The sequence below is a fragment of the Hippoglossus stenolepis genome, chromosome 17 (assembly GCF_022539355.2).
Source record: "Hippoglossus stenolepis isolate QCI-W04-F060 chromosome 17, HSTE1.2, whole genome shotgun sequence".
Lineage (NCBI taxonomy): Eukaryota > Metazoa > Chordata > Actinopteri > Pleuronectiformes > Pleuronectidae > Hippoglossus > Hippoglossus stenolepis.
Window position 1 is genome coordinate 15,650,660 of NC_061499.1, and position 18,330 is coordinate 15,668,989.

The 18,330-nt window shown below is 41.3% G+C and overlaps 2 protein-coding genes across 3 annotated transcripts; both read right to left on the minus strand.

Moving 5' to 3' along the window:
* Positions 1–907: 907 nt before the first annotated feature.
* LOC124851080 (coagulation factor XI-like) lies at positions 908–7,379 on the minus strand (the record flags this gene model as incomplete). The annotated part of the gene is made up of 9 exons (XM_047344243.1): positions 908–992; positions 1,450–1,609; positions 1,889–1,995; positions 2,249–2,381; positions 2,464–2,582; positions 5,904–6,069; positions 6,171–6,280; positions 7,041–7,197; positions 7,337–7,379. Coding segments are annotated over 9 exons (1,080 nt in total), but the record flags the coding sequence as incomplete, so codon positions are not given.
* Positions 7,380–7,994: 615 nt separating this feature from the next.
* On the minus strand, positions 7,995–17,925 carry LOC124851130 (coagulation factor XI-like). Of its 2 annotated transcripts, XM_047344215.1 has the most exons (9): positions 17,631–17,829; positions 17,340–17,496; positions 16,902–17,011; positions 16,635–16,800; positions 16,206–16,324; positions 15,991–16,123; positions 15,644–15,750; positions 15,200–15,359; positions 14,367–14,740 (listed from the first exon to the last, which is right to left on the minus strand). In XM_047344215.1, the coding sequence occupies exons 1-9, from the start codon at positions 17,800–17,802 to the stop codon at positions 14,638–14,640; spliced, it is 1,227 nt and encodes a 408-aa protein (XP_047200171.1). In that variant the 5' UTR covers positions 17,803–17,829; the 3' UTR covers positions 14,367–14,637. The 2 variants fall into 2 exon arrangements, with proteins under 2 accessions (XP_047200170.1, XP_047200171.1); XM_047344214.1 differs by lacking the exons at positions 14,367–14,740; positions 15,200–15,359; positions 15,644–15,750 and adding exons at positions 7,995–8,290; positions 8,570–8,676 and having other exon boundaries at positions 17,631–17,925.
* Positions 17,926–18,330: the final 405 nt, after the last annotated feature.

An 18,330-nucleotide genomic window follows, 5' to 3' on the forward strand; every position in this document is an offset into this window, starting at 1 on the left:
CATATCCTGCAGACTTGCACACACAGAGATGCATGAATGAATCACGAGCTATGTTTTTAGGAAACATAAGAACATGGTAAAATTACATTTAAAATACTTTTTTTTAAAGACTTTTACTGAACTTGCTTCTCTGATGTCTATCAGTCGTCTATTCCACAACTTGGGAGGATAATTTACAAAAGCTGCGTCTCCAATTTTCTTTCAGCTGTTGTTGGGAACCTCTAATAGACTTGCTGCAGATGATCTCAGTGTTCTAGAGGGAATATAGCTAACAGAGTTATTTTTCTTCTGGGGTTAGGAGTCACGGATGCTAACAATGATAGGTTTCATAGCCTTGTGCCAGAAGATACAAAAATATTAATAAAAATGTCCAAAAAGTGAAACTGTCAGGCATTTGCAACATTTATCATGAATAATTAATACAAGCAGAAATGTTAGGTATCTTATAATATCATTGAATGGTTGTATTAGAATATCTTGTTGCAGAGACACATTTTAATACCATTGCTCATCTCACTGATACTTTATCTCTCTGCAATAAGAAGTAGAGCTCTGTGAATACTGACTTTCAAATAAATGAAGCAGGATGAAAACTTATTTCATTGTCAGTTTTATTTTTATTTTATTTTTCATGTTACAACACAAAAACAATCATCTGTGTTTTAAATGGCAAACAACTGATCATGTGAGGATGAACCAACAGTCCAGAGAGAGGCATGAAGTGTGGGTGTGAAGTCAGATGTGATGTTGCAGCCTGAATGAGGATAAGGAAAGTGTGTGTGTGTGTGTGTGTGTGTGTGTGTGTGTGTGTGTGTGTGTGTGTGTGTGTGTGTGTGTGTGTGTGTGTGTGTGTGTGTGTGTGTGTGTGTGTGTGTGTGTGTGTGTGTGTGTGTCTACACACAGTTCTTCAGAATCCGGACACGACATTATTCAATTTATTAACTCTGGGAGGAGCAGGTGCTGTGATGACACGCTTGAGATAACAACGGCCCCTGGGACACAAAATCAACGAACAAGATTAAACACCATGTAGACAACACTAGATAGTTGATCTGTTAGGAAGTTAACAAGTCTACTTAGGAGCAGGGCCACACCTCAACCACACCTGCAATCACCTGTCAAAACTAAATATACTTGATCAACCCATCATGCTCTGTTTATCTTCCCTTCCCTTCATCTTCCTTCCCTCATCCCTTCATCTTCCTTCCCTCATCCCTTCATCCTCTCTTTCCTTCCTCCCTCATCTCCTATCTTCACCTCAACCCCTTCCCTCAATGTCCATTCATTATTTCCTCAACATCCAATTCATCAATTTCCATTCAAACCTTTCAATCACATATTGTTGGGGCCTGGTCCTTCCTTGTGAATAGCTAAGTAAATGTTACATGATTTCTCTGTGTGAACTGAATTCCTGGTTCATGATTTTGTTGACATGAATGAACACTGTACCTGAAATCAGAGTTGGAGTAGGATTCATTGAAGTAGGTGTAGAACTGGCAAAGAGGATCTGTACTACAGGTCTTCTGACACGTGTCTGGATCATCCATCGACTCAAAGCGAAGGTCAGAACCTTGGAAACTGACTCCTTCATGAGACACTTGAAGCCAACCTGTCAGCAGAGAGGGACAGGGTCAGACTCCCCCTGCTGGCCAAAGCACAGACATACTACTCTAACAAGTATTACATAATAACCAGATGTAAGTGTCACCTATCTACACATGTTGCAAAACGTCAGAGACTCAGTTCATCATTGATATTTGTTGGATTTATAATGAGTGAATGATACATTTCTTCATAGACGTGTGTGTAAAACAGTTCAGAGTCAGTGTGTGTGGTTTGTGACGGTCAACAAACACTGTGTCCAGTCTCAGTGTTTTGTTATACATACTGTCATTCATCTGGCAGAAGTGCACCGGTATCCCAGATGTGACTCCCACTTTGGCTGTGGTCCCCATTAAAGATGGATTTCCCTTCAAGTAACATTGGAAGTTATCACTGCATAAAAAAATAATCAATAGAAATATGTCTGAGTTTAGAGAAAGTCAAGCAGATTAACATATTTAGCTGAATTTGCAGAACCATATGTTCAACCCACTATAGGACCGTCAAGAAACTGTCCCAGGAACAACAAATAAGGTGATATATATACACACAACATATACAGTTACTTTACACTTTCTAATGTTGAAGGTTTTTCTGTTTGCCACATGAGAAGTTAAAGTTTATTGAAGTGCTTGTTTCACACTACCTGGTATAAGAGAAATATGTACAGTGTGGTTTATCAGTGCACAGAGCCTGACAGTGTTCAGCAGAGGCGGCGGGCAGCTTGTCAATGTCGTGTCCTGGGATGTCAGTGTTTAAGAGAAGCTCACCCTGGCAAACTGTAAAACACACAGGTAATATAACAAGAAAACATATTGTAAAAGACCTCCCGCAGGATGTTGTGCTTCCACCTGTGCATACCTGGTCCAAAGTATTGAGGTATTTGCAGTTTGTGGGAGAATCCAGATACTGCTCCAACCTTTCTCTTTATAACAGGAGTCCTCGGTACCGACCAGTTGTGTTTAAGGTGACATTTGTATCTGGGAAAGAACAAAGAAACAACACCATCATTTAATGTTAGAACCTGCGATGTCACTCAACCCTCCTGACGCCAGAGATCCTCCCTTCTCATTGGATGGATTCAATGAAGTCACTCAGCACAAGGGAAACTACTCAGTCTGTGAAGTCGCACAATGTCTGTTGCTCTAACCCTATTTTCACCTTTATAAATTGAGGGTTTATTTTGAACGATTTAAACAAGTGATGTTATTGAGGTTGAATGATGGGAAATGTAGGATCCAGATGTTTTCATGGTTGACAAGCAAGGGACTAAGAGACTGCTGCTTTAAACAGAGAACATGTTACTTCTGCCACTAGGGGTCTCTCAATCAAAACAACAACAAAGGTCCTTATTAATGGAGAAAATACTACATTTGTGGGTTTCTCTCCAAGCTTGCCCGTGATTCACAAGGCCTTCTGGGTACCCCTAGGTTCGAAGAGAGGGTCTGAAAAATCTCTGTTTCGATGGCTATAAAGCCCTACCCCTTAGCCCTACCCCTTAGCCCCAACAGGTATTGGGACAGCCAGTGTTGTGCAAGTTCACACCTCTCATGAACTAGTTCAAAGTTCAGTTCATACAAGTAAACATGAATAGTTCACGTTCATAGTTCACCATTTAAATTCTGAACTAGTTCATAGTTCAGTTCATTTCATAGTTTTAAGGTGGAAAGTGAGAATGAAAGACTTAACTTGTTTTTTAAAGAAAACTTTATCCATCACTACCCCTTGCCTTAAACTGTACTTCATATGTATCAATTCCTAAAATAAATGTGTTTTTTTATTTGTTTTAATTATTGCTAATTTTGCCTTTTTATTTATTCATACCCTGCACACAAAAGGCACAACAAATCATAGTGCTATGCCTTGCTATGAAACCAATTATTAGGCTAGACCTTAAATTCTATCATTTAAATTCATAAAATAAATGTGTGGACAGAGGACAAAAAGTTTTTTGGGGGGTTTGTCTGCCTGGTTGCAAACCATTCACTAGTCTGATGAAGGAGGGCTTTTCCACTTTACTCAGAGGCTGTAAATCTCCAAAAATGTAATCAATTACGAGTTTGTCTACCTGTTGCTGGGAAATCATACCCTTGAAGGCTGCAGACAATGTGGTTTGGGCCATTTGGGGCTGTTGGCAGGGGGTCTTGGTCTTTTTTTGACTTTCAATTACTTGGAGATAACTTTTTAGGCTAGCTGGATGCTTCAGCTCCACATGCCGTTTTAAATTAGATGCGGATGAGGCTGACGTCCGGACTTGCTTTTTCAGCGCAGGAGGACACAATTTGCACAGAAAGGTGAGATTTTTACTGTCGGAATCTTTATCAGACAGTGTGTAAAAATCCCGCAAATAATAATAAGGTGCATCGGATGTAGTCACTGAGTCTGCGTCTCTGCTTTCACTTGCCATTTTTATATGAGACCGAGATCTGTTGTCTTAGAATACGTTGCTTGTTTGGACTACATGTGTGTGCGATGAATCATGGGTAACGTAGTGCGAAGTCGAGTTAGTTGGTTTAGGTTAGGCTACATCGCAGACATTTTACGGGCACTGAGCAACGACATGGTGCAAGCATTTCGATTTAGACAGCGTCTCTCCTCAGGAGAAGGAAAACATACCGTAACGTTTTAGCTAGACCTCAGATAATATGAACGTGTTCACCGTTCAAATTCATTATTTGTCATTAAGTTGCGTTCAGTTCATCGTTCTCATAAAAATGAACGTGTTCAATGAACGCGTTCTTTTGAACGCGTTCATGCACAACACTGGGGACAGCATACCCCTACACGTGAATGCCCAACAGGAAGGGGAAGGGCTAAGGGGCGAAATGGGATTGGGCCTAAAAGTCTGCTTCTTTAAAGGGGACATAGCATGCAAATTCCACTTTGTTAGTGCTTCTACACGTTAATGTGGGTATCTGGCATGTCTACCAACCCAAAAACTCGGGGAAAAAAACACTCGCGCGTTTTGTTATGGTTCCTCTAAGTCAGAAACGTCATGCTTGAGCGACTCGATTGAGCTTCCTGGGTTTTGTGTCGTAACAAGGAACTGGAAGTCTCCCTACATGGTCTTCAGCACTACTGTAACACTGCGGAAGTCTTCCACACAGCCAGCAGTGTGGAAGACTTCCACAGTGTTCAGCACTACTGTACGACGGGTTACAGTAGTTACGCCGGGTTTACACCGGACGCGGAAGTGCCGCTGCGAGGCAGCGCAGCGCCGTTCTCCAGCACGCAGCCGCCTGGCTGTTCACACGGGACGTGCATTTCTCCGCTGGTCAGCCCCATAGACTGTACATATAAGGTCAGCCCGCGATTCTGCTTTCTCCGCTTGTTGTTGTACCCGTTGAATGTCGGGGTTCGGGGGTAAATGATGGTCTTCATAGCCCCCCCCCACCCCTCTCTTTCTCTCTCTGTCTGTCTGCTTGTGTGCTTGTAGTGGATGGGCAGAGGGGGACATTTAATTATGTGATTGGGAAAATTAAAACTCCAGGACAACAGAAGGGGAATACAAAGTATGGGATGCATATTTGATAATTTATATCATATAAAATATGTAATTTATATCGTTTAAAATCATGGGGGGAGAGGGGGGAGGGGGGAGCTGGCTCATTAGCATTTAAAGGACCAGGCACTCAAAACAGGTCACTCTGTGGAGGGCTGTTTTATACAGGGTAAAAAGGGTGCTGTTTTATATGATCCTTGTGGTAGTTTGACCAAAGTATGTTACAGACATTTCATTAAGACCCCAAGGAACCATATCAACTTGTGGTAAAATGGGCATGCTATGTCCCCTTTAAACGGACAACATGTAACTTCGGCCACTAGGGGTCTCTCAATCAAAACAAAAACAAAAGATCTTGTTTGATGACTCTGTGAAGCAGCATAGGATCATGGGAGTTTTTGTCTTCACCACCATTGCCAAAGAAAATCTACCTGACGTGACTGAGACGCAAAATAATGGATGAGGTCATGTGATAAATTTTTATTCACGTCAAGCACCAAAAAGCAAAGACTACTTGTGACCATTACGAGTGACCAATACAGACTGAGAAAGGATTTTGCTTCATTAAATGTTGTTTGCTCTGGACATTGTAGCAGGGACGGGTAAAGCTGATATGACGCAATTAGAAGGAGACCAAACGATATGTAGCATATCATAACCCTCACTCACACATGCCCAAAAAGGTTAGTGTCCTCCCTCTACATCCATACACTGAGGTTTATCTCAACCAATGACATAAACTCTGCCTTCAAAGGAGGAACATTTAAATTCAATGAAACATTACGTTACCCAGTTATACCTTATGGTCTCTGGTGTGAAGACGCCATTTACAAAAGTAAAAAACCGACAGTGAGGGTCCTGTGTGCAGACCCTCTGACACTCTTCATCACTGGACGTGAACAACGATTTGTAGTTTGCCCCCAGGAAGTCCACGTTGTGGTACAGCTGAGACCGACTAGGTTGTTCTGCCCAGGTGAGAAGACAAAGAGAGTTAAGGAGAGCGTGCCCATACATCACAAATAAATAAATAGTTTTTAGGGATGATTTAAAATGTTTGTGAGCTTACCAAGCTCTGAGGTGCAATTTTTGAGAGAAAAGCCCGAAGTGACACCCTGTAGTGGAGTCTGGACGGTGGGCTTTAGAGAGGGAGTGGACTTGATGTAGCAGTAGAAGTTCCTGCAGAGAGAAGCATGCATCCATTACCTATAACGTTGAGGGTTGGATGGGGTTAGCTGGAGCTGATGCCAGCATCACATTCACACCTATGGACAATTTAATCTAACCCCAATCTGTATGTTTTTTGGACTGTGGGAGGAAGCCAGAGTACTCAGAGAAAACTGACTAGGACATGAGGAGAAGCAATTTACTTATCAAAATTTTTTATGGGTGTGACATGTTCTGGTGTTTGACAGAGCTTGATAACAAATATATGAAAAAACGATGTAATGAAATCATTGAGAATTGGTCACGATTGGTCTCAGTGGCTGACGTAGGATTTTTGAAAATCAGGGGCGATAAAGGGGCCACAATTTACACAGAGGGGCTAAAGTCCAACATCCATGCACAATTCCTGATTCAGTAAGGTGCACATTTAAGTCATTCCTTGTTTACTGTTAGCTCTACAGCTTTGAGGAAAGCCACATGTCATTGAATATATGATGTCTTCAAATACACTGTTTATTAAAAAAAGATTAGAAAATAAAAATTATTTTTAATAAATTGGCATATTTATTGTTATTATTATTTGTAGTTTGTTTATGAGAAAAATACTGACAGGAGAGGGGCATTTCAGGGGTCGATCAGATTTCCGCTGGGGTCAGTGCCCCCCTGGCTGCACCCCTTGATCTGACCCTGCTTTGGCTGTATTCATCTTTAAAACATTACAGGGCTTCAATGGATTGTATCATGAGTTATGTGATGCGTCAGTGTTAGATACCTGTTATCTCTGGTCCAGTCATGTCGAACAAAGGTAAAGAAGAGACAGGAGGGGTGCTCGGTGCACAGCTGCTGACAGTGCCTTGCATCCGGAGAGTAGAGAAATGTTATATCTGATCCCGGGAAATCCACATTCTCGATTAACTCTTGAGCGCATTCTGAAGAAATTGGAAAAACAAACAAACGCAATTACATGTGCATATAAACACAGATTAAACAGATTTGACTACATATGTGGTAAAAGAAAAAGGCTATTAAAACTGTGGCCACAGTCTCGTCAAGTAGTGTATGTGTTACCTTGACTAAAGCAGAGGCTGCAGAAAGAGAGCAGAGCCAATAAAATCAAACAGGTTCACATCTTGTTTTCGCCACAGAGGAAAATAAGATCACTGAAACGCAGCTGCAGTAAAAGTTGCAACTTTTTATACTATTAGACTTTGGCTCAAAGGCACTTGAAAAATCTGTATAAAATCAGTTTTAAAGCTAATCCCAAGCAAAAGTTCTCCTTGCACATCTATTGATTGTTTCAGAGTCCAGATTAGAATCAATGCATACCATGATTTTACTGTTTCATTCACTTTACGGCTTGTTTATTCATGGATGTTGTACCCTGTCACTGCATTTCATGTATATTATTGAAGAAGCACTATGTCACAGAGTGAGCTTGGAGGAAACACTGCTCAGAGGCAGAGTCACATGGAGCGAAATGAGAACATTTGCGATTTGTTGCTTGCCACGGTGCCATATACGTGTGTGTGTGTGTGTGTGTGTGTGTGTGTGTGTATCTGCGATCACCTGTCAAGACTAAATTTACCTGATCAACCCATCATGCTCTGTTTTTCTTCCCTTCCCTCATCCCTTCATCCTCTCTTTCCTTCCTCCCTCATCTCCCATCTTCACTTCAACCCCTTCCATCAATGTCCATTCATTTTTCCTCAACATCCAATACATAAATTTCCATTCAAACCTTTCAATCACATATTGTTGGGGCCTGGTCCTTCCTAGTGAAGTTCAAGGTAAATGTTACATGATTTCTCAGTGTGAACTGAATTCCTGGTTCATGATTTTGTTGACATGAATGAACACTGTACCTGAAAGCAGAGTTGGAGTAGGATTCATTGAAGTAGGTGTAGAACTGGCAAAGAGGATCTGTAGTACAGGTCCTCTGACACGTGTCTGGATCATCCATCGACTCAAAGCGAAGGTCAGAACCTTGGAAACTGACTCCTTCATGAGACACTTGAAGCCAACCTGTCAGCAGAGAGGGACAGGGTCAGACTCCCCCTGCTGGCCAAAGCACAAACATACTACTCTAACAAGTATTACATAATAACGAGATGTAAGTGTCACCTATCTACACAGGTTGCAAAACGTCACAGACTCAGTTCATCATTGATATTTGTTGGATTTATAATGGGTGAATGATTCATTTCTTCATAAACGTGTGTATAAAACAGTTCAGAGCCAGTGTGTGTGGTTTGTGATGGTCAACAAACACTGTGTCCAGTCTCAGTGTTTTGTTATACATACTGTTATCCATCTGGCAGAAGTGCACCGGTATCCCATATGTGACTCCCACTTTGGCTCTGGTCCCCATTAAAGATGGATTTCCCTTCAAGTAACATTGGAAGTTATCACTGCATAAAAAAAAATAGTCAATAGAAATATGTCACAGCTGCTGACAGTGCCTTGGATCCGGAGAGTAGAGAAATGTTATATCTGATCCCGAGAAATCCACATTCTCGATTAACTCTTGAGCGTATTATGAAGAAATGGGAAAAACAAACAAACACAATTAAATGTACACATAAACACAGATTAAACAGATTTGACTACATATGTGGTAAAAAAAAAGGCTGTCAAAACTGTGGCCACAGTCTCGTCAAGTAGTGTATGTGTTACCTTGACTAACGGAGGCTGCAGATAGAGAGCAGACCCAATAAAATCAAACAGGATCCCATCTTCTTGTTTTCACCACAGAGGAAAATAAGATCACTGAAAAGCAACTGCAGTAAAAGGAGGTGTCTCTGCAACTGCACACAGGCCAAGGGGCCGTTGCAACATTTATACATCCGATTTATTTGTACAACTAAGTGTTGACACAATCATTGGTTGGTTGACAATGATACAGCCCCTTAATGTGCAATAACCAAGAAAAACTGAAATAAAAAACTCATGCACAATATTGTATCATATACCTTCATATTTTAATGTCCTATTTACAGGGAATGCATGATTTACCACATGCTCTTCATACATTGATTTAAATGTGACTTTGGTTTAAAGGCACTTTAAAAATCTGTGTCAAATCAATTTTTAAGTTAATCCCATGAAAAGCTTTACATAACACAGCACGGTCCTGTGCAGGGACGTGCACACACATTTTGGGGAGCAGGGGCTAAAGTGAGAAAACGTGACAAAATAAACATTTAGTTGGTGTTTGTTTTACCCTCTGTCTGTTTGATAGCAAGACACAAGTTCATTATATATGATTTTGTCTTTAGGCTAATTAGCTGAGGAACTGGTAGATTAGTTCATCAGCACTCAGCTCCACACAACCAAAGAAAAAACAGCACTACTGGTGCTGCCTGTCTGACATGACTGTGATGACTGTGTGCTCACTAGTGCACCTTCACCAGCCTCACGATTCAGCAGTCAACGATTTGAATGCACAACAATGCATCTCGATGCATTTCAATGTATCACATCTACAATTTCCTATATTACTGCACATGGCTGCATTTTCATCAGTTAATATCAGTTAATAAATTCAGTCAGACAAACATGAACTCTGTTTTTATTTAGAAAGTGCTTTAAAAAGACTGTTTCTGTTATTAAAGGTGTTCTGTAATTTACAAAATAAGGTTTTCAATTCATAAATCAGACTACAACAGTAAGTGTATGACAGTGGTCAGTGCTCTCCACACTGATTTGTCTTTTATTCAGTTTAGACTGTTGTGCTGCACCTAAGGCTTAAAAGGTGAAACTCTGATTATAGCCTTTACTTCATCAAGGTTGGCACCGCCTGGCCCCCCCTTAGCAGCGCCACTGGACTGAGGCGCATTCCCCCGCAGCTGGCACGTGCACACAGACATCAAAGGGGGCTTCCTCCAGTGAAATTACCCTTTTTCTGGGTTGCTTTTTTTGAATAAATTAATATGATACTCCTGTTTGTTCACAGCTTCCCTGTAAAAACACAATTCAGATCGATTTCCCTTCAAGTTACATCGGAAGTTATCACTGCAAAAATAATCAATAGAAATATGTCTGAGTTTAGAGAAAACCAAGCAGATTAACATATTTAGCTGAATTTGAAGTTAAAGTTTATTTAAGTGCTTTTTTCACACTACCTGGTATAAGAGAAATATGTACAGTGTGGTTTATCAGTGCACAGAGCCTGACAGTGTTCAGCAGAGGCGGCGGGCAGCTTGTCAATGTCGTGTCCTGGGATGTCAGTGTTTAAGAGAAGCTTTCCCTGGTAAACTGTAAAACACACAGGTAATATAATAAGAAAACATATTGTAAAAGACCTCCCGCAGGATGTTGTGCTTCCACCTGTGCATACCTGGTTCAAAGTATTGAGGTATTTGCAGTTTGTGGGAGAATCCAGATACTGCCCCAACCTCTCTCTTTATAACAGGAGTCCTCGGTACCGACCAGCTGTGTTTAAGGTGACATTTGTATCTGGGAAAGAACAAAGATGTAATAATTTAATGTTAGAACCTGCGACGTCACTCAACCCTCCTGACGCCAGAGATCCTCCTCCTTTCTCAATGGATGGATTCACTGAAGTCACTCATCACGAGGGAAACTACTCAGCCTGTGAAGTCGCACAATGTCTGTTGCTCTAACCCTAACCCAAGTGTAAGAAAAGAACACATTCTGTCGCTTTAACGTCACTGAGGTTATCTCAGCTTGTGCTTTTTCTGGACGAGAACAGAAAACCTGCTTTATAAAGTGAGGGTTTTGAATTTGAAAGATGTAAACAAGTGATGTAATTGGGGTTGAATGATGGGAAATGTAGGATCCAGATGTTTTCATGGTTGACCAGTACAAGGGACTAAGGCCCAATCCCATTCGCCCCTTGGCCCTACCACTACCCCTTGTTTTCTAGGGTTATCTTGCCCCTTGAAACGGAGTCACAAGGGGTAGTGGTTGAAATCTTAGCCCCAAGAATTGGGACAGCACTTCAAGAAGCTGTTACATCATAATTAGTCGTCGCAAAAACCCAACATGTCATCAGTAGTCGTCGATGTCAACAGACAAGACAGTTTTGCCGGGGATGTCATTGTAATAAGATTGTTGAGATCTTAAATAAACAAATGCTATCGTTTGCAGTCACGAAAGTGACAAACCTATAATATCCAATTAACATCTATGCTAATGCAGGTGAACCAATGACATTTGAAATTGAAAAGCTTGGATGCTCAGTATTACATTTAAGTTTTTAATTACATGTGCAGTAATATAGGAAATTGTAGATGTGATACATTGAAATGCATCAAGATGCATTGTTGTGCATTCAAATCGTTGACTGCTGAATCGTAATGGAATCATAAGGCTGGTGAAGGTCCACTAGTGAGCACACAGTCATCACAGTCATGTCAGACAGGCAGCACCTCCCAGCTCCTGTTCCAGTTGGACTGTTTTTTCTTTGCTTGTGTGGAGCTGAGTGCTGATGAACTAATCTACCAGTTCCTCAGGTTTACAGCTAATTAGCCTAAAGACAAAAAACATATATAGTTTACTTGTGTCTTGTTAACAAACGGACAGAGTGTAAAACACATTTAGAACTGATCTTTATAAAAAGCTGCTGAAGTCATATTTATGCTCCTGGATAAGCGATGCGTTGCTTCTTCTGCAACAGTGAAGTTAAAACACCACGTTGCATCTTAACCCTGATGTCCTGTCTTTGTGCGTCATGGTAAATCTCGTGTTGTGTAGCAGGTTTAAACATGTGTCTCATAAAGTCTAGAGCGAATCAAACAAACACAAAGTAAACGTCAGTCCTGTATGTGTCCCAATAACTTGTGATCAGTGATGGTGTTTATTGTTAAAGTGTAAAGTGAGCTCAGGTAAGAGGAAGAGTGAGGAGGAAGCAGACTCCGACAAAGACTCAGGAGGACCGGACCTTTAATGTGCGTCTGTCCTGGTCCGGAAGAAGTGGTGTTCTAATTATTCAGTGGTGGGACATCGCTAAAAACAACATGAATCGATTATGTTCTGTCTTTGTATCGATGAAAAGTTGTCCACGTCGCGATGCATCTAAGAATCAAGAAATGTCCGCAGCTCTAGTGCTCAGCACTGTGCAGGAGACGTGGAGGGAGGGAGGGCAGGGACAATCTCCCAAACTGATATTGATTGTTAATTCAATCAATATATTTGTTTGACAGAGAAGCAGTGCACAGCAGTATAATTTTCATTTATTAAAAAAAAGCACCCCCAAAAAAGGGAGAATGAAAAAAAAGGGCAGGGGCTCAAGCCCCCTTTGATGTGTGCACGTGCCATCTCACCTACATCTATATCATTCTGTATGATGTTTGTGCGTGAAGGCACGTCAGCAAACACCGACCTATGTGACATCATGCAAGTGAGCTAAAACGGGGTCAAGCTAAATTAACCCTTTAATTTCCATAACTTTCACCTGACAGCTCAACAAAGGCAATAACTGGGCTGAAAGCTGCGGTGCTGGATGCCACAGTGTCTGCCAGCTGCTCTTGTGCCATAGATGTGTTCTACCAGGGCTTCAACTTCAACCACCGCACTACCCTCTACCACAGCAGACAACAGGTTGACAAACTGAGGAGAAGTAGGCACATCTAACTCCTCTGTATCCATAAAACTGTACAAAATCATTATATGATTACTCAAAGCACAATGCTTAAACATGGCCTGGGTCACAGCACAAGCCAAAGACACCTGAGGATACTTTGTAACCAATCCGTCAGACACTCTGTCACCATCGGGACGGCTGAAACCAAACCCAGCTCCTCTGAGTTGGTTGGGTTGGGATTGTTGTCAGCTGGTGAGTCCATGCAGGGTGTGGCTGCTCCTCCCAAATCAGAAGAGGTGGCTTCCAGCATGTGGTCTGCTGGTTTTGCACGGTCTGTTTATTGTGTAGTTTGGTGTTAATAAATCCCATGGTTTGGGCTGTTTTCAAGGCTTCTTGTTGTTGATTTGTGTTAATGACGGTCATTGAAACGAGCGTATTAACAAAACAAAGAAGAAACCAATGTTAAAGTTAATTTAATCTGTGGGAGCGTGGAGGCCTGGCCGAAAAAGAACAGAAAAATTGGACAGTCTGGACCAACCACGCAATGGGCCATCAGATCCAGATACTTCCTCATCTACCTCAGCAACAATATATGAATGAAACAAAAACAAGACTATCAGACCCCCCCCAACTCAACTCAAAAGGAACACACAATAAACACTTCCACGAGTGCTGCTGCCACTCAGATGGCAGAGAGACTCTCCAGCTTTCCTTAAATACCCCTCCACATAATCACACTCATCACACTCAGCTGAGAGGAGAGAGAGAGTGAGGAAAAGGAGGAGGAAACAACTAAAGCACGTAACAAAAGGACAAAATGCAGGGACACCGAATTATCTAAACTAAAAACAGTGGATCCAAAGATCAAACTGATTGCATTTTGTTCTCTTCAACCTCTGAATAGAATTTGAAAATTGAATGTCATTGAATAGGTGTCAGAGAGAAGATCATATCCTGCAGACTTGCACACACAGAGATGTATGAATGAATCACGAGCTATGTTTTTAGGAAACATAAGAACATGGTAAAATTACATTTAAAATACTTTTTTTTAAAGACTTTTACTGAACTTGCTTCTCTGATGTCTATCAGTAGTCTGTTCCACAACTTGGGAGGATAATTTACAAAAGCTGTGTCTCCTATTTTCTTTCAGCTGTTGTTGGGAACCTCTAATAGACTTGCTGCAGATGATCTCAGTGTTCTAGAGGGAATATAGCTAACAGAGTTATTTTTATTATATATTCTAGGGTTAGGAGTCAAAGATGCTAACAATGATAGGTTTCATAGCCTTGTGCCAGAAATTACAAAAATATTAATACAAATTTCCGCAAAGCGAAAATTTGTCAGGCATTTGCAACATTTATTAGAGCTAATAACTAAATGCAGAAATGTTAGGTATCTTACAATATCATTGAATGGTTGTATTTGAATATCTTGTTGCAGAGACACATTTTAATATCATTGCTCATCTCACTGATACTTTATCTCTCTGCAATAAGAAGTAGAGCTCTGTGAATACTGACTTTCAAATAAATGAAGCAGGATGAAAACTTATTTCATTGTCAGTTTTATTTTTCAAGTTACAACACAAAAACAATCATCTGTGTTTTAAATGGCAAACAACTGATCATGTGAGGATGAACCAACAGTCCAGAGAGAGGCATGAAATGTGGGTGTGAAGTCAGATGTGATGTTGCAGTCTGAATGAGGATAAGGAAAGTGTGTGTGTGTGTGTGTGTGTGTGTGTGTGTGTGTGTGTGTGTGTGTGTGTGTGTGTGTGTGTGTGTGTGTGTGTGTGTGTGTGTGTGTGTGTGTGTGTGTGTGTCTACAAAAAGCTCTTCTGGGAGAATCCGGACACGACATTATTCAATTTATTAACTCTGGGAGGAGCAGGTGCTGTGATGACACGTTTGAGATAACAGCGGCCCCTGGGACACAAAATCAAAAAACAAGATTAAACACCATGTAGACAACACTAGATAGTTGATCTGTTAGGAAGTTAACAAGTCTACTTAGGAGCAGGGCCACACCTCAACCACACCTGCAATCACCTGTCAAAATTAAATTCACTTGATCAACCCATCATGCTCTGTTTATCTTCCCATCCCTTCATACATCCTTCCACACATCCCTTCATCTTCCTTCCCTCATCCCTTCATCCTCTCTTTCCTTCCTCCCTCATCTCTTATCTTCACCTCAACCCCTTCGCTCAATATCCATTCATTATTTCCTCAACATCCAATTTATCAATTTCCATTCAAACCTTTCAATCACATATTGTTGGGGCCTGGTCCTTCCTAGTGAGGTTCAAGGTAAATGTTACATGATTTCTCATTGTGAACTGAATTCCTGGTTCATGATTTTGTTGACATGAATGAACACTGTACCTGAAAGCAGAGTTGGAGTAGGATTCATTGAAGTAGGTGTAGAACTGGCAAAGAGGATCTATAGTACAGGTCCTCTGACACGTGTCTGGATCATCCATCGACTCAAAGCGAAGGTCAGAACCTTGGAAACTGACTCCTTCATGAGACACTTGAAGCCAACCTGTCAGCAGAGAGGGACAGGGTCAGACTCCCCCTGCTGGCCAAAGCACAAACATACTACTCTAACAAGTATTACATAATAACCAGATGTAAGTGTCACCTATCTACACATGTTGCAAAACGTCAGAGACTCAGTTCATCATTGATATTTGTTGGATTCATAATGGGTGAATGATTCATTTCTTCATAAACGTGTCTGTAAAACAGTTCAACTGTAAAACAGTGTGTGTGGTTTGTGACGGTCAACAAACACTGTGTCCAGTCTCAGTGTTTTGTTATACATACTGTTATCCATCCAGCAGAAGTGCACCGGTATCCCAGATGTGACTCCCACTTTGGTTCTGGTCCGCATTACAGATGGATTTCCCTTCAAGTAACATTGGAAGTTATGACTGCATAAAAAATAAGTTTAGAGAGTTTAGAGAAAACCAAGCAGATTAACATATTTAGGTGAATTTGGAGAACCAAACATTCAACCCCCTATAGGATTGTCAAGATACTTTTCCAGGAGCAACAAATAATGTGATATATTTATACAATATATAGAGTTACTTTACACTTTCTAATGTTGAATGTATTTCTGTTTGCCACATGAGAAGTTAAAGTTTATTTAAGTGCTTGTTTCACACTACCTGGTATAAGAGAAATATGTACAGCGTGGATTATCAGTGCACAGAGCCTGACAGTGTTCAGCAGAGGCGGCGGGCAGCTTGTCAATGTCGTGTCCTGGGATGTCAGTGTTTAAGAGAAGCTTTCCCTGGCAAACTGTAAAACACACAGGTAATATAATAAGAAAACATATTGTAAAAGACCTCCCGCAGGATGTTGTGCTTCCATTTGTGCATACCTGGTTCAAAGTATTGAGTTATTTGCAGTTTGTGGGAGAATCCAGATACTGCCCCAACCTCTCTCTTTATAACAGGAGTCCTCGGCACCGACCAGCTGTGTTTAAGGTGACATTTGTATCTTGGAAAGAACAAAGAAACACCATCATTTAATGTTAGAACCTGCGACATTCTGACGCCAGAGATCCACCTCCCTTCTCATTGGATGGATTCACTGAATTCACTCATCACAGGGAAAACCACTCAGCCTGTGAAGTCGCACAATGTCTGTTGCTCTAACCCTAACCCAAGTGTAAGAAAAGACCACATTGTGTCGCTCTAACATCACTGAGGATATCTCAACCACTGACATAAAGTCTGCCTCCAGATCAGGCACCTGTTTAAAGTAGGAACATTTAAATTGAATGAAACATTACGTTACCCAGTTATACCTTATGGTCTCTGGTGTGAAGACGTCATTTACAAAAGTAAAAAACCGACAGTGAGGGTCCTGTGTGCAGACCCTCTGACACTCTTCATCACTGGATGTGAACAACGATTTGTAGTCTGCCCCCAGGAAGTCCACGTTCTGGTACAGCTGAGACCGACCACGTGGTTCTGCCCAGGTGAGAAGACAAAGAGAGTTAAGGAGAGCGTGCCCATACATCACAAATATATAAACTGTTTTTTAGAATGATGTAAAATGTTTGTGAGCTTACGCAGCTCTGGGTGGCAGTTTTTGAGAGAAAAGCCCGAAGTGACACCCTGTAGTGGAGTCCGGACGTTGGGCTTTAGAGAGGGAGTGGACTTGAGGTAGCAGTAGAAGTTCCTGCAGAGAGAAGCATGCATCCATTATCTATACAGTTGAGGGTTGGATGGGGTTAGCTGGAGCTGATACCAGCATCACATTCACACCTATGGACAATTTAATCTAACCCCAATCTGTATGTTTTTAGGACTGTGGGAGGAAGCCAGAGTACCAAGAGAATTACTGACAGGAGAGGGGCACTTCAGGGGTCGATCAGGCTTCAGCTGGGGTCAGTGCCCCCTGGCTGCACCCCTTGATCTGACCCTGCTTTGGCTGTATTCATCTTTAAAACGTTACAGGGCTTCAATGGATTGTATCATGAGTTATGTGATGCGTCAGTGTTAGATACCTGTTATCTCTGGTCCAGTCATGTCGAACAAAGGTAAAGAAGAGACAGGAGGGGTGCTCGGTGCACAGCTGCTGACAGTGCCTTGCATCCGGAGAGTAGAGAAATGTTATATCTGTTCCCGGGAAATCCACATTCTCGATGAACTCTTGAGCGCATTCTGAAGAAATGGGAAAAACAAACATAAACACAATTAAATGTACACATAAACACAGATTTGACTACATATGATATGTGGTAAAAAAAGGCTATTCAAACTGTGGCCACAGTCTCGTCAGGTAGTGTATGAGTTACCTTGACTAAAGCAGAGGCTGCAGATAGAGAGCAGACCCAGTAAAATCAAACAGGTTCCCATCTTCTTGTTTTCGCCACAGAGGAAAATAAGATCACTGAAAAACAACTGCAGCAAAAGGAGGTGTCTCTGCAACTGCACACAGGCCAATGGGCCGTTGCAACATTTATACATCCGATCTATTTGTACAACTAAGTGTTGACACAATCATTGGTTGGTTGACAATGATACAGCCCCTAAATGTGCAATTGTGGAGGTGAGGGGGCTGGGAGAGCACCTTCACCTTCACCACAGAGGATCAATCAGCACAAGTGAGAGCTGTTAGCTGATTGATCCACACGGTTAAAAAGGCAGCAACTGAGCTGCCTCACGGAAGAGGACTCAGAGGACTCAGAACAATATTGTATCATATACCTTCATATTTGAATGTCCTATTTACAGGGAATGCATGATTTACCACATGCTCTTCATACATAGATTTAAATTTGACTTTGGTTTAAAGGCACTTTAAAAATCTGTGTCAAATACATTTTTAACTTAATCCCATGAAAAGCTTTACATAACACAGCACGGTCCTGTGCAGGGACGTGCACACACATTTTGGGGAGCAGGGGCTAAAGTGAGAAAAAGTTAAATATAGTATCACATCTCTGACTAGCTTAACAATTTATTTTAATACACTCACACAATTGTTAAATACTC